Here is a 16,076-nt window from a genome sequence, read left to right on the forward strand (position 1 = left end):
TACTATAAAGGGCAATAACTCTGTAAGGGGTCAATTGACTATTTTATCATGTTGACTTATTTGTAGATCTTACTAAATGCTGAACATTATTGCTGTTTACAGTTTATCTATATCTATAATAATATTCAAGATAATAACCAAAAACTGCAAAATTTCCTTTAAATTACCAATTCAGGGGCAGCAACCCAACAACTGGTTGTCTGATTCAACTGGAAATTTCAGGACGGATAGATCTTAACCTGATGAACATTTTTACCCTTTGTCAGATTTACTCTAAATGCTTTAGTTTTTGAGATATAAGCCAAAATCTGCATTTTACCCCTATGTTCTATTTTTAGCCATGTCGGCCATGTTGGTTGGTAGGCGGGGTCATCAGACACATTTTTTAAACTAGATACCCTAATGATGATTGTGGCCAAGTTTGGTTAAATTTGGCCCAATAGTTTCAGAGGAGAAGATTTTTGTAAAAGTTAACAGACGACAACGAAGGACGATGGACGCCAAGTGATGTGAAAAGCTCACTTGGCCCATTTGGCCAGGTGAGCTAAAAATAACAAACAACATGTTATAAATTTTATGTGTCCGAAGTGCTTTTCTGGATTTACCTTAATCAGGAACGCTCATACCTGAATATTTGATAGTCAAGGATGTATAAAACCAAAACAGTTGAAGAGGTATGTAACTAAAAAAGATGATACCCTTGGGGACTGATAGTCCACCAGCAGAGGTGCTTATAGTAGTTTTTACAGACATGCTAGTAATTATACAACCCTCGGTTGATTGGCCTTAGGCTGAGTATGGTGAGTAAGAATATACGATTTATAGATTGTACTGGCTTGTAGTAGTTTTTACAGATTTGATAGTAATTATACAATCCTGGGTTGATGGGACTATGACTGAGCAAAGTGACTACCATTCTCACTTTTACAACGATAACCTTTCTCTTTACATTTATCATGTTTATTTACAACACAGTTTACTTCATCAGCCAAATGACCAATCATACATATTGCTTAAGATTATAATCTAATTGTAAGATGTGCAGGAATTTGCATAGAATCATTTGTTTTCAATTTTATTAGTTTAAATATCACTGTGGAACATTCTCAGGATCAATAGTGACAATGTTGGTTAATCAAGCAACTCTGACAATAAGGTAGGTAGTTGTTAGTATGTTCCAGAGACTGAAATGGAAGAAAGTGTGTGTAACTGAAGTAAACCCTGACAATAAGTTAGGTAGTTGTTGGAACGTTCCAGAGTAGGAAATGGAAGAGAGTGTATGTAATTGAAGTAAACCCTGACACTATGACAATAAGGTAGGTACTCCTTGGTACATTCCACAGTAGAAAATGGAAGAAAGTGTGTGAAACTGAAGTAAACCATGATAATAAGGTAGGTAGTCGTTGGTGCGTTCTAGAGACGGAAATTGGAAGAAAGTGTGTGTAACTGAAGTAAACCCTGACACTATGACAATAAGTTATGTAGTCGGTGCGTTCCAGAGTAGGAAATGGAAGAAAGTGTGTGTAACTGAAGTGAACCCTGACACTATGAAAATAAGTTAGGCAGTCGTTGGTACATTATAGAGTATGAAATGGAAGAAAGTGTGTGTAACTGAAGTAAACCCTGCCAATAAGGTAGACAGTCGTTGGTACATTCCACAGTAGGAATGGAAAGAAAGTGTGTGTAACTGAAGTAAACCATGACAATATGGTAGGTAGTCGTCGGTACGTTCCAGAGAAGGAAATGGAAGATAGTGTGTGTAACTGAAGTTAACCATGACAATATGACAATAAGGTATGTAGTCTGTGCGTTCCAGAGACAGAAATGGAAGAAAGTGTGTGTAACTGAAGTAAACCCTGCCAATAAGGTAGGCAGTCATTGGTACGTTCCACAGTAGGAAAGGAAAGAAAATGTGTGTAACTGAAGTAAACCATGACAATATGGTAGTTAGTCGTTGGTACGTTACAGAGTAGGAAATGGAAGAAAGTGTGTGTAACTGAAGTAAAACCTGACACTATGACATTAAGGTAGGTAGTCGTTGGTACGTTCTAGAGTGGGAAATGGAAGAAAGTTTGTGTGACTGAAGTAAACCCTGACACTATGACATTAAGGTATGTAGTCGTTGGTGCGTTCTAGAGACAAAAATGTCAGGAAGTGTTTAACTGAAGTAAACCCTGCCAATAAGGTAGGCAGTCATTGGTACGTTCCACAGTAGAAAAGTAAAAAAAGTGTGTGTAACTGAAGTAAACCATGACAATAAGGTAGGTAGTCGTAGGTACGTTCCAGAGTAGGAAATGGACGAAAGTGTGTGTAGCTGAAGTTAACCATGACAATAAGGTAGGTAGTAGATTGGTTCCAGAGTAGGAAATGGAAGAAAGTGTATGTAACTGAAGTAAACTATGACAATATGACAATAAGGTAGGTATTCGTTAGTACGTTCCTCAGTAGGAAAAAGAAGATAGTGTGTGTAACTGAAGTAAACCCTGACACTGACAATAAGGTAGGTACTTGTTGGTACGTTTCACAATAGAAAATGGAAGAAAATGTGTGAAACTGAAGTAAACCATAACAATTAGATAGGTAGTCGTTGGTGTGTTCCAGAGACTGAAATTGGATGAAAGTGTGTGTAACTGAAGTAATCCCTGACATTATGACAATAAGGTATGTAGTCTGTGCGTTCCAGAGACAGAAATGGAAGAAAGTGTGTGTAACTGAAGTAAACCCTGCCAATAAGGTAGGCAGTCGTTGGTACGTTCCACAGTAGGAAAGGAAAGAAAGTGTGTGTAACTGAAGTAAACCATGACAATATGGTAGTTAGTCGTTGGTACGTTACAGAGTAGGAAATGGAAGAAAATGTGTGTAACTGAAGTAAAACCTGACACTATGACATTAAGGTATGAAGTCGTTGGTGTGTTCTAGAGTAGGAAATGGAAGAAAGTGTGTGTAACTGAAGTAAACCCTGCAAATAAGGTAGGCAGTCGTTGGTACGTTCCACAGTAGAAAAGGAAAGAAATTGTGTGCAACTCAAGTAAACCCTGACACAATGACAATAAGGTAGGTAGTTATTGGTACATTCCACAGTAGGAATTGGAAGAAAGTGTGTGTAACTGAAGTCAACCCTGACACTATGGCAATAAGGTAGGTAGTCCTTGTTGCATTCCAGAGTAGGAAATGGAAAAAAGTGTGTTTAACTGAAGTAAACCCTGACACTATGGAAATAAGGTAGGTAGTTGTTGGTGTGTTCCAGAGACAGAAATGAAAGAAAGTGTGTGTAACTGAAGTAAACCCTGACACTATGGAAATATGGTAGGTAGTCGTTGGTGTGTTCCAGAGACGGAAATGGAAGAAAGTGTGTGTAACTGCAGTGACCCCTGACACTATGAAAATAAGGTAGGCAGTCCTTGGTACGTTACAGAGTAGGAAATGGAAGAAAGTGTGTTTAACTGCAGTGAACCCTGAAACTATGACAATAAGGTAGGCAGTTGTTAGTATGTTATAAAGTAGGAAATGGAAGAAAGTGTGTGTAACTGAAATAAACCATGACAATAAGGTAGGTAAGAGTTGGTGCGTTCCAGAGTAGGAAATGAAAGAAAGTGTGTGAAACTGAAGTAAACCATGACAATAAGGTAGGTAGGAGTTGGTGCTTTCCAGAGTAGAAAATGGGAGAAAGTGTGTGCTGTAACTGAAGTAAACCCTGCCAATAAGGTAGGCAGTCTTTGGTACATTTCACAGTAGGAAAGGGAAGATAGTGTGTGTAACTGAAGTAAACCCTGACACTATGGAAATAAGGTAGATAGTCGTTGGTGTGTTCCAGAGACGGAAATGGAAGAAAATGTGTGTAACTGTGGTGAACTCTGACATTATGAAAATAATGTAGGCAGTCGTTGGTACCTTACAGAGTAGGAAATTGAAGAAAGTGTGTGTAACTGCAGTGAACCCTGACACTATGACAATAAGGTAGGCAGTCGTTAGTACGTTACAGAGTAGGAAATGGAAGAAAGTGTAACTGAAATAAACCATGACAATAAGGTAGGTAGGAGTTGGTGCGTTCCAGAGTAGGAAATGGAAGAAAGTGTGTGAAACTGAAGTAAACCATGACAATAAGGTAGGTAGGAGTTGGTGCTTTCCAGAGTAGAAAATGGGAGAAAGTGTGTGTTGTAACTCAAGTAAACCTTGCCAATAAGGTAGGCACTTGTTGGTACATTCCACAGTAGGAAAGGGAAGAAAGTGTGTGTAACTGAAGTAAACCATGACAATATGACCATAAGGTAGGTAGTCGTTGGTACATTCCAGAGTAAGAAATGGAAGAAAGCGTGTAACTGAAGTAAACCATGACAATATGACCATAAGGTAGGTAGTCGTAGGTACATTCCAGAGAAGGAAATGGAAGAAAGTGTGTGTAACTCAAGTAAACCATGACAATATGACAATAAGGTAGGTAGTCGGTGGTAATTTCCAGAGTAGGAAAGAAGAAAGATTGTGTAACTGAAGTAAACCATGACACTATGACATTAAGGTATGTAGTCGTTGGTGCTTTCTAGAGTAGGAAAAGGAAGAACGTGTGTGTAACTAAAGTAAACCCTGACACTATGACATTAAGGTAGGTAGTTGGTGGTATGTTCCAGAGTAGGAAATGGAAGAGTGTGTGTAAAGAAGTAAACCCTGACACTATGGCAATAAGGTAGGTAGTCGTTGGTGCATTCCAGAGTAGGAAATGGAGGAAAGTGTGTGTAACTGAAGTTAACACCGACACTATGGAAATAAGGTAGGTAGATGTTGGTGTGTTCCAGAGTAGGAAATGGAAGAAAGTGTGTGTAACTGCAGTGAACCCTGACACTATGAAAATAAGGTAGGCAGTCGTTGGAACATTCCAGAGTAGAAAATGTAAGAAAGTGTGTGTAACTGAAGTAAACCCTGACACTATGGCAATAAGGTAGGCAGTCGTTGGTACGTTCCACAGTAGAAAACACTACAAAAGTCTAAAAGTCTGAAAAGACCAGTTTTTGTCTTAATTTGCATGAACTTTTACTCGACATTCTCCAAAAGTATGACTTGTGTCTTAATTGTTCTTGACAAATTCTCATTTATATTAAATTTGTATGAAATTTACTCGACATATTCTCGACATTCTGAATATGGTCTTAAAATTTCTTGACAAATTCTTGACATTTGAATACTGTCTTGAAATTTCTCGACATATTCTCGACATTCTTATTTTTCTCAGTATGGCTTGACATATTCTGAACATTTTGAATCGTGTCTTAAATTTACTTGACAGTTCTGAGTTTTACAAATCATGACCAATATTCATGATATAACTTTAATCTTTATTTCTCTTTATATGATATACTGTTGTTTCAAGTTGCACTTCTTTACAACAAAAATAAAAGTTGGGCATGTAAAATAATTGAAAATTTGGGTATATAAATATTTTTACAAATGCAAATATGGCTATGAAATCTAAAGTATAAAATAATTCAAATGTGGGTGTGTTGATATAAAACAATTTCAATGTGGGATTTTAAATAATTACAAATTTTGATTCCTAAATCTTATAAATTAAATGATTCAAACCAATCATACTGTAGACATATTTCATTCTACATTCATAATATTCAATGTTGATATGGTAAATAATTATTATACCAAAATGTGGTTTATATAAATAGCAAATTATGATGATATACAAATCATTCATTTAACAGAAGAAAAATTTGTGTAATGTCATCTGTTGGAATATATTAAGTATTACACATGGACAGGATGTTCCCCATAAAATTAAGGTATTCCACACCCCAGAGTACACGCAACTGTCAAATAGAAGTTATTGCTTTACCTGTAATCAGCCATACAACTTATCAGTTGACCGACCATGCCACTACAATTTAAAAAGTTTGTTGATAGATGAAAATGAAAATCATCATTTTGATGAAAAAAATTTGAATTGAAATGGATTTTCTTCATCAAAATTATGAAGTTAATTATTTTAACATAAAAACAAATTGAATAATTCCAAAAGATTAAAAGAAAATTATTATCTACTCCAGGAATAATAAATATGTATTTATAATGGGTCCCATCAATGATTTCTATAGAAATCATCGGTCTTATGAAAAGGTTCTCACACAGACTTGCATAATATAGATCTAAACATTTTTTTCTTTTCAGGAAGGAGTTATCACAAATATTTATTTTTGATAAAAAAATTATAAAATTCAACACTCAAATTTGAATAAAAAATGTTTTTGGGTTGTTCTAAAAAATGAATAAGGTTTTTGAATCAAGATGGGAACAAATTCTTTGACCTAAACGAAAGCCCCCCCCCCCCCCTCTTTTTTTAGCTACACAGACCCAAAATATGAATTGTGGGGTCCAAAAGAGATACAAGACACCTATTTTAGTAAAGCAAATTTGACTTGCAGTTTTGCGAACGGCAAAAATCTAAATGCTGTTTGTCAATACCTTTGACTTATATTCCAAGTGAAAACAATTACTTAAATGTTTAATAAAAATAAATCAAAATTAAACTACATGGGGGATTATTCAGGGTATTGCAACTTAGTTGCACCAAAAGGGTATCTTACTATACCAAATTAATCCTTGATTCTTCAAAGTTTAGTTTAGCCATAATAAAAAGGAGTATACAACAGCAATAGAATGTCATAAACAGTGCAGAATAAGTCTGTTCACATTTCAGGCGAAATTTATACTGTTGAGATAGTGTCAAGACATTTTTAAGACTGTCAAGAATGTGTCGAGACATATTCAGACATTATTTAGAATGTCAAGAATATGTCGAGACATATTCAGACATTATTAAGAATGTCAAGAATATGTCAAGACAGATCGAGACAAATTTAAGACAGTCAAGAATTGGTCGAGACTAATCCAGACTCTTATCAGATGATACAGGAAGTGTCGAGAAATTTTAAGACAATGTTCATACTGTCAAGACACTTGTCAAGAAAAATCAAGAACCTTATTAGACAAATTCATACTATGTCGAGAATTTTTAAAAATTATTCAGACAAATTAAGAATGTCGAGAAAAAATTCATGCAAATTCAGACAAAAACTGGTCTTTTCAGACTTTTTGACTTTTGTAGTGAAAGGAAAGAAAGTGTGTGTAACTGAAGTAAACCATGACAATAAGGTAGGTAGTAGGTGCGTTCCAGAGTAGGAAATGGAAGAAAGTGTGTGTATCTGAAGAAACTACTTTTAAAACTCTGGTACTCAGACAAACCTTGCCAAGAGGTCACAATTTGAATTCATTCTTTTTAAAACTCTGATTTAAATTTGTACATCCCAGTCTTATTTTGTGTTGTTTTGAAAACAAAGAAAACAGACCTTATCCACAAAGAAGACTCTTAAAATTGAGAATGGAAATGGGGAATGTGTCAAAGAGACAACAACCCGACCATAGAGCAGACAACAGCCGAAGGCCATCAATGGGTCTTCAATGCAGCGAGAAATTCCTGCACCCGAAGGAGTCCTTCACCAGCCCCTAAACAAATATGTATACTAGTTCAGTGATAATGGACGTCATACTAAACTCCAAAATATACACAGGAGACTAAAATTAAAAATGATACAAGACTAACAAAGGCCAGAGGCTCCTGACTTGGGACAGGCGCAAAAATGCGGCGGGGTTAAACATGTTTTTTGAGATCTCAACCCTCCCCCTATACCTCTAGCCAATGTAGAAAAAACAAACGCACAACAGTACGTACCTTAAAACTCAGTATAAGAGAAGTCCAAGTCCAATGTCAGAATAGGAAACAAAAGAAAAAATAAACAAAATGACAATAATACATAAATAACAACAGACTACTAGCAGTTACTGACATGCCAGCTCCAGACCTCAATTAAACTGATTAAAAGATTATGTCTTCATCATATGAATATCAGGCACAATCTCTCCTGTTAGGGTTTTAGTATTATACCGTCATAAAATATACGAGAAGAACATAACCCGTGTCATGCCAACAACTGGTTTTAGAATAAATGTGTTAATCTAGATCTACATCTCTTTATTAAGGTATAGGAAATTAAACGATACGAAAATAACTTTCATGTTAAATGTAAATATACAAACCTGTTCCTGGTTCCAAACCTTCCAGTTGAGTTTAATGTTGTCACCATGGTTACAAATGCACTCATCAGTTTTAAAAGCTATCCTTTCTTCTGGAAAGTAACAGATAAATCTGGAGCAGGAATACTCAGTGTGAAATGGTAGTTGGCCGCTGAATTTTTCTTGGACAGTGGACTGATAAAATTCTGAAATCCTCTCCAATGTTAAATGCAAACATTCTCTGACACTAGTGGCTATTTCAGGTACTATCAGGCCCTTGGAGCGCTTGTGGACTAGGTACAATAAGATCTTATTTCCTTCTACACAGACAACGATATCATGCTCTTTATCAAATGATAACCCAACAAACCCAGAAAACATAAGTTTCCTTCCACGGTATTCTTTTAGTGTCCACATACTGAGACATGCGCATATGAGACGATTCGGTAAAGCTGGAGGTATAATGGTTCCTTTAAAAACAAAAGCCAAACTAACAGTCCTCTCTGGTGTACATTCTTGTGACAAGAAATCTGTATCATTTCTTTGTGTAAGCATACTTGGTACAAAGAAGTTTTCAACTAGTAGCCGACTTCCTGTTTTTGTATCATATCTACGCTGTTCAGATACGATATCAAGGTGTATCAGCATATCAAATATGTACTCTTTAAATGGTAAAATCTGACGGAATTCTTCTTGCTCCCAAATCTGGTAGAGATCTACTTTTTGTATTATTCCATTTTCAGACATCTTTTTGAAGGTTTTCCTTGTTTTATCTTCTTTTGGCCAAAATTCAACATCTATGAAAATGAAAATAAAAAAAATTATCTTAAGGTTTGAAATAAAAGTCAAACATATATTTATATTATACGGTATTACTTCTCTATAAAAGCTATATCGCTCACCTAGATCAGCACAGGAAAACAAACTAGTCTTGAATATTCAATTAAATGTCCTATATCAAAACAAATTAACTTTCCTAATTCTGTATTCAAAGCATTTGATGATCAAAATTGAATACTTTCCCATTTGGAAAAATAATACCCCAAAAAAGGCATGCATATTTCTTTAATAATGTGTGTACATGTTTTCTGTACTAGCAACATAAATGGCCATGGTGGAATGTGGTCTGAATGTCTAGTTCAATCTTGCTCCTTCTCATGATGAAAAATGTATTTATTTAGTTATAAAGTCCCTTACAGCCTTTTTGCATTTTTCTAAATGATTTTTTTTGGGTTTAATTATCATTGTTTTAATGTAAGAGTGATTGTTTATTTGAAGCCAGATATGGGTTATCAAACCGACCAAAGGTGCTAAATATCTTTTTCATTTTACAATTCAAAAAGACTTAAGTCATTTAATGGTTTAAAGAAAAAAATGCTACTTCTATTTATATCTTTAAGGGAAATCACCAATCATAAACAAAAAAATTCGTAAGGGTTCCACGGAACCCAGTGTCTCGCCTACTTTTGCTGTTAATCGCAGGCTCAACAAAAATGAGGAAAAAAAATAATAAAAATATTCCTCTCTATACTATCTTTCGATTGTAAGTAGCTTCTGTCCAAGTTTGGTAAAAATCCAGGATAGTTTATGAATCTAATAAATGTTTTAAAAACTTAAACTGCAGACTGTATGTTATGTTAACTGGAAGAAAAACTAAGTCCATTTATAAGTAAAATAAGGAAAAAATGGATTTATTTTTTTACAAAATTTACTTCTGGATACTATCTTATGATCATAAACAAGCTTCTGTCCAAGTATGGTACAAACCCAGGATAGTTTAAGAAAGTTATTAAAATTTTAAAAACTTTAACCACAGAGTGAATGTAATATTTCCCGGCAGAAAAACTAAGTCCATTTATAAGTAAAATACGGAAAAAATGGAATTTTATTTTTACAAAATTTACTTCTGGATACTACCTTGTGATCATAAACAAGCTTCTGTCCAAGTTTGGTAGAAATCCAGGATAGTCTAAGAAAGTTATTAAAATTTCAAAAACTTTAACCACAGAGTGAATATTTGTGGACGCCGCCGACGACTACGACGACGACAACGGAATGTAGGATCGCTACAGTACTTGCAACCTTAGGCGTTACTGTTTTAGCGATCAATCAGCGGTCATCGATCAGTCACCGATCAGTCAAGTTCGCGTCAAACTCACGTCACCAATCCGTCAGACTTATAGTAAAAGTATTTGACGGATCGGACGGATCGGACCGATCGACCTTTCTGACGGATTGAACCCTACTACGTCACATGATTAACTAATACAAATTACGAAATCTTAAGTTTCGTTTCATTTGATTAAAATGGCGACATGGAAAATACGAAACATTCAAGTACAAATGATCAGCATCTTTTTTTATTAATTATTTAGCACAGTTTTAAGAATTTAAAAAGAAAAGAAATATGCATATAAAACTTTTTAATTTAAATATAACTATTAAAGAATGGCCATTTTTGTTTTAATTTAGGTTATATTTCTTCAAACCCGGACATTTCTAAAACGGTGTTTATCGCGATTTTCAGTGATTTTATTATTTTCCGAAAATGATCTTGAAAATAAAATGAAATGATCATTTATTCCAAATTTCGATGTATTATTTTTAAATATTTTTAAGTATTTTATCCTTAAAATCTTATATAATTCTTTAAACAAACTTATCTCGAGGCCATTAAAATAACAAATCACAAATAAAAATAAAAATGCTGCAAATTCTCATAAAAATAAAAAATATTGGTAATTTTAAACAAGGAGAAAAACATAATAATATATTTTTTCTGATAGTCTCTTAACTTAATAAAAAATAATCAATCCTAAGCTATAAAAAGTACAAAAATCCAATGACGTTCAATAATTTCCTTTCAAATAAAGGAATTATTGCATTCTATTTCAACAAAAACAAAAGTTTATGCATATTTATCCTTCTTTATTCATATTTTATTAAAAATTACTTATCTAAAGGCATTTATAATGACTGATAGCAATTGCATTGCACTATTTCTGATATAAAAGAAGAAATATTTGTATTTTTATGCAATGCGAATATTAAATTAAGTATCTGATTCCTTAAATTCAACATATTTTATGAAATGCAACCAATCCTGATGTACAAAAAGTACTGAAATAAAATGGTGATTCATTATTTCTCTCAAGATGAAGATATTATTGCATTCATTTTGAACACCAACAAAAGTTTCAGCCTTATTCTACTTACAATATTAAAATTCTTATAAAAAAATAATCTTGAAGCCTTTGAAATAACTAGTTACAAATAACAATGCATTATTTTTTAACAAAACAAGAGAAATTGGTAATTTTTAACAATGCAAACAACATTTAAGGATAATTTCTATGATCTTCTTTTACTTTTATGAAAAAAAACCAATACTAAACTATGAAAAGTACAAACATCTAATGACAGTCAATAATTTCCATTCAAATAAAGAAATTATTGCATTCTTGTTCAACAAAAACAAAAGTTAATGCATATTTATCCTTCATTTATTCACATTTAATTAAAAAAAAATTTATATAAAGGCATTTATAATGACTGATAGCAATTGACGTTGCATTATTTCTGATATAAAAGAAGAAATATTTGTATTTTTAAGCAATGCGAACATTACATTTAGAATCTTTTCCCTTAAATTCAACATATTTTATGAAATACAACAAATCCTGAACAATAAGAGTACAAAAAACCATAGGCGTTCAATAATTTCCATTAAAAAAGAGAAATTATTGAATTCTTATTTAAAAAAAACAAAAGTTTATGTATATTTATCCTTAAATTATTCATATCTTATATAAAAGTACTTATCTGAATGCATTACTTATGACTGATTGCAATTGACGTTGTATTATTTCTGATATAAAAGAAGAAATATTTGCATTTTTAAGCATAGAACACAAATTTAATATCTTTTCCCTGCAATTCAGCATATTTTATGAAAAACAAGAGTGCACACGCTGAAATGTCTCGCCTTCTTTACTAATCATTGATATTATGTTGATAGTCCTAAATATAAAGCTTTATTACAACTGTCACATAAACTTAACATTAACCAAGTAAACTAAACATTGACCAATGAACCATGAAAATAAGGTCAAGGTCAGATGAACCATGCTAGGCAGGCATGTACAGCTAACAATTCTTCCATACAACAAATATAGTTGACCTATTGCTTATAGTTTAAGAAAAACAGACAAAAACACAAAAACTTAACACCGAGCAATGAACCTTGAAAATGAGGTCAAGGTCAAATAAAACCTGCGTGACTGACATATAGATCATAAAATATTTCCATACACCAAATATAGTTGAACTATTACATATAGTATTAGAAAAAAAGACCAAAACTCAAAAACTTAACTTTGACCACTGAACCATGAAAATGAGGTCAAGGTAAGATGACACCTGCCAGCTAGACATGTACACCTTACAATCATTCCATACACCAAATATAGCTGACCTATTGCATGCAGTATTAGAAAGAAAGACCAAAACTCAAAAACTTAACTTTGACCACTGAACCATGAAAATGAGGTCAAGGTCAGATGACACCTGCCAGCTAGACATGTACACCTTACAATCATTCCATACACCAAATACAGTAGACCTATTGCATACAGTATAAGAAAAACAGACCAAAACACAAAAACTTAACTATAACCACTGAACCATGAAAATGAGGTCAAGGTCAGATGACACCTGCCAGTTGGACATGTACACCTTACAGTCCTTCCATACACCGAATATACTTGACCTATTGCTTATAGTATCTGAGATATGGACTTGACCACGAAAACTTAACCTTGTTCACTGATCCATGAAATGAGGTCGAGGTCAAGTGAAAACTGTCTGACGGGCATGAGGACCTTGCAAGGTACGCACATACCAAATATAGTTATCCTATTACTTATAATAAGAGAGAATTTAACATTACAAAAAATCTTAACTTTTTTTTCAAGTAGTCACTGAACCATGAAAATGAGGTCAAGGACATTGGACATGTGACTGACGGAAACTTCGTAACATGAGGCATCCATATACAAAGTATGAAGCATCCAGGTCTTCCATCTTCTAAAATATAAAGCTTTTAAGAAGTTAGCTAACGCCGCCGCCGCCGCCGCCAGATTGCTATCCCTATGTCGAGCTTTCTGCGACAAAAGTCGCAGGCTCGACAAAAACCAACCCTGATGTACAAAAAGAACCAAAATCAAATGACGGTTCATAATTTCTATCAAAATAAAGAAATTATTGCATTCTTATCAAACAAAAACAAAAGTTTATGCATATTTATCCTTCAATGATTCACATTTTATACAAAATTACTTATCTAAAGGCATTTATAATGACTGATTGCAATTAAAGTTGCATTATTTCTGATATAAAAGAAGAAATATTTGCATATTTAAGCAATGCAAACAAAAATTTAGTATCTTTTCCCTGAAATTCAGCATATTTTATGAAAAGCAACCAATCCTGATACAAATGACCGTTCATAATTTCTATCAATATAAAGAAATTATTGCATTCGTATTCAACACAAAACAAAAGTTTAAGTATAATTCTACTTACATTATCAAAATTCTTAAAAAAAAAATCTAGTTTGAGGACTTTGAAATAACAAGTTACAAAGAACATTGCATTATTTTTTATCAAAAGAAGAAAAATTGGTAATTTTAAAGAATGCGAACAACATTTTAGCATATTTTCTCAGATATTATTTTGATTTTATAAAAAACAGCCAATCCTGAACCATAAAAAGTACAAAAAACCATAGGCTTTCCAATAATTTCCATTAAAAAAGAGAAATTATTGAACACTTATTTAATAAAAACAAAAGTGTATGTATATTTATCCTTAAATTATTCATATCTTATACAAAGTAATTATTTGAATGTGTTTACTATGACTGATTGCAATTGCAGTTGCATTATTTCTGATATAAAAGAAGAATTATTTGCATATTCAAGCAATGCGAACAAAAATTTAGTATATTTTCCCTGAAATTCAGCATACTTTATGAAAAACAACCAATCCTGATGTACAAAATGTACCGAAACAAATGACGGTTCATAATTTCTATCAATATAAAGAAATTATTGCATTCGTATTCAACACAAAACAAAAGTTTAAGTATTATTCTCCTTACATTATCAAAATTCTTACAAAAAAAATCTTATTGGAGGACTTTGAAATAACAAGTTACAGACAACATTGCATTATTTTTTATCAAAAGAAGAAAACTTGGTAATTTTAATCAATGTGAACAACATTTTAGTATATTTTCTAAGAAATTATTTTGATTTTATAAAAAACAACCAATCCTAAACCATAAAAAGTACAAAAAGCCATAGGCAGTCAATAATTTAAAATTGAAATAGAGGAATTTTGAATTTTTATCAAACAAAAACAAAAGTTTATGTATATTTATCATTTTTATCAGTAAATTATTCATATCTTATACAAAAGGACTTATCTTAATGCATTAATTATGACTCATTACAATTGACGTTGAATTATCTCTGATACAAAAGAAGACATATTTACATTTTCAAGCAACATGAACAAAAATTTAGTATCTTTTCCCTGAAATTCAGAATATTTTATGAAAAACAACCAATCCTGATGTACAAAAAGAACCAAAAACAAATGATGGTTCATAATTTCTATCAAAATTAAGAAATTATTGCTTTCTTATCTAACAAAAACAAAAGTTTATGCATATTTATCCTTCAATTATTCACATTTTATACAAAATTACTTATCTAAAGGCATTTATAATGACTGATAGCAATTGTTGTTGCATTTTTTCTGATATCAAAGAAGAAATATTTGCATTTTTAAGCAATGCAAACAAAAATTTAGTATCTTTTCCTTGAAATTCAGCATATTTTATGAAAAACAACCAATCATGATGTACAAAAAGTACCTAAATCAAATGACGGTTCATAATTTATGTCAAAATAAAGAAATTATTGCATTCGTATTCAACACAAAACAAAAGTTTAAGTATTATTCTCCTTACATTATCAAAATTCTCACAAATAAACAAAATCTTATTGGAGGACTTTAAAATAATTAGTTACAAATAACATTGCATATTTTTTTATCAAAAGAAGAAAAGAAAAATTGGTAATTTTAATCAATGCAATCAACATTTAGGTATATTTTCTCAGATATTATTTGGATTTGAAAAAAAACAACCAATCCTGAACCATAAAAAGTACAAAAAGCCATAGGAGGTCAATAATTTCCATTAAAATAGAGAAATTATTGAATTCTTATTTAACAAAAACAGAAGTTTATGTATATTTATCCTTAAATTATTCATATCTTATACAAAAGTACTTATCTGAATGCATTAACTATGACTGATTGCAATTGAAGTTGCATTATTTCTAATATAAAAGACAAAATATTTGCAAATTTAAGCAACGCGAACAAAAATTTAGTATCTTTTCCCTAAAATTCAGCATATTTTATGCAAAACAACCAATCCTGTTGTATAAAATGTACCGAAATCAAATGACGGTTCATAATTTCTATCAAAATAAAGAAATTATTTAATTTGTATTCAACACAAAACAAAAGATTAAGTAAAATTCTCCTTCCATTATCAAAATTCTTACAAAAAAAATCTTATTGGAGAACTTTAAAATAACTTGTAACAAATAACATTGCATTATTTCTATCAAAAGAAGAAAAATTGGTAATTCTAAATAATGCAAACAACATTTTAGTATATTTTCTCAGATATTATTTTGATTTTATAAAAAAACAAACAATCCTGAACCATAAAAAGTACAAAAAACGATAGGCGTTCCAATAATTTCCATTAAAAAAGAGAAATTATTGAATTCCTATTTAATAAAAACAAAAGTGTATGTATATTTATCCTTAAATTATTCATATCTTATACAAAATTAATTATCTGAATGCATTAGTTATGACTGATTGCAATTGACGTGTATTATTTCTAATATAAAAGAAGAAAT

The 16,076-nt window shown here is 32.1% G+C and overlaps 1 protein-coding gene across 1 annotated transcript in view; it reads right to left on the reverse strand.

The window, feature by feature from the left end:
- The window catches only part of LOC127705233 (uncharacterized), a 164,653-nt gene that overhangs the window by 60,575 nt on the left and 88,002 nt on the right, over nucleotides 1–16,076 (reverse strand). The window contains exon 8 of the mRNA XM_052209558.1: nucleotides 8,095–8,867. Within this exon, the coding sequence (XP_052065518.1) occupies nucleotides 8,095–8,867 (773 nt within the window). The remainder of the gene's footprint in view (nucleotides 1–8,094; nucleotides 8,868–16,076) is intronic.

The sequence above is a fragment of the Mytilus californianus genome, unplaced genomic scaffold, assembly GCF_021869535.1.
Source record: "Mytilus californianus isolate M0D057914Y unplaced genomic scaffold, xbMytCali1.0.p SCAF_6, whole genome shotgun sequence".
NCBI lineage: Eukaryota > Metazoa > Mollusca > Bivalvia > Mytilida > Mytilidae > Mytilus > Mytilus californianus.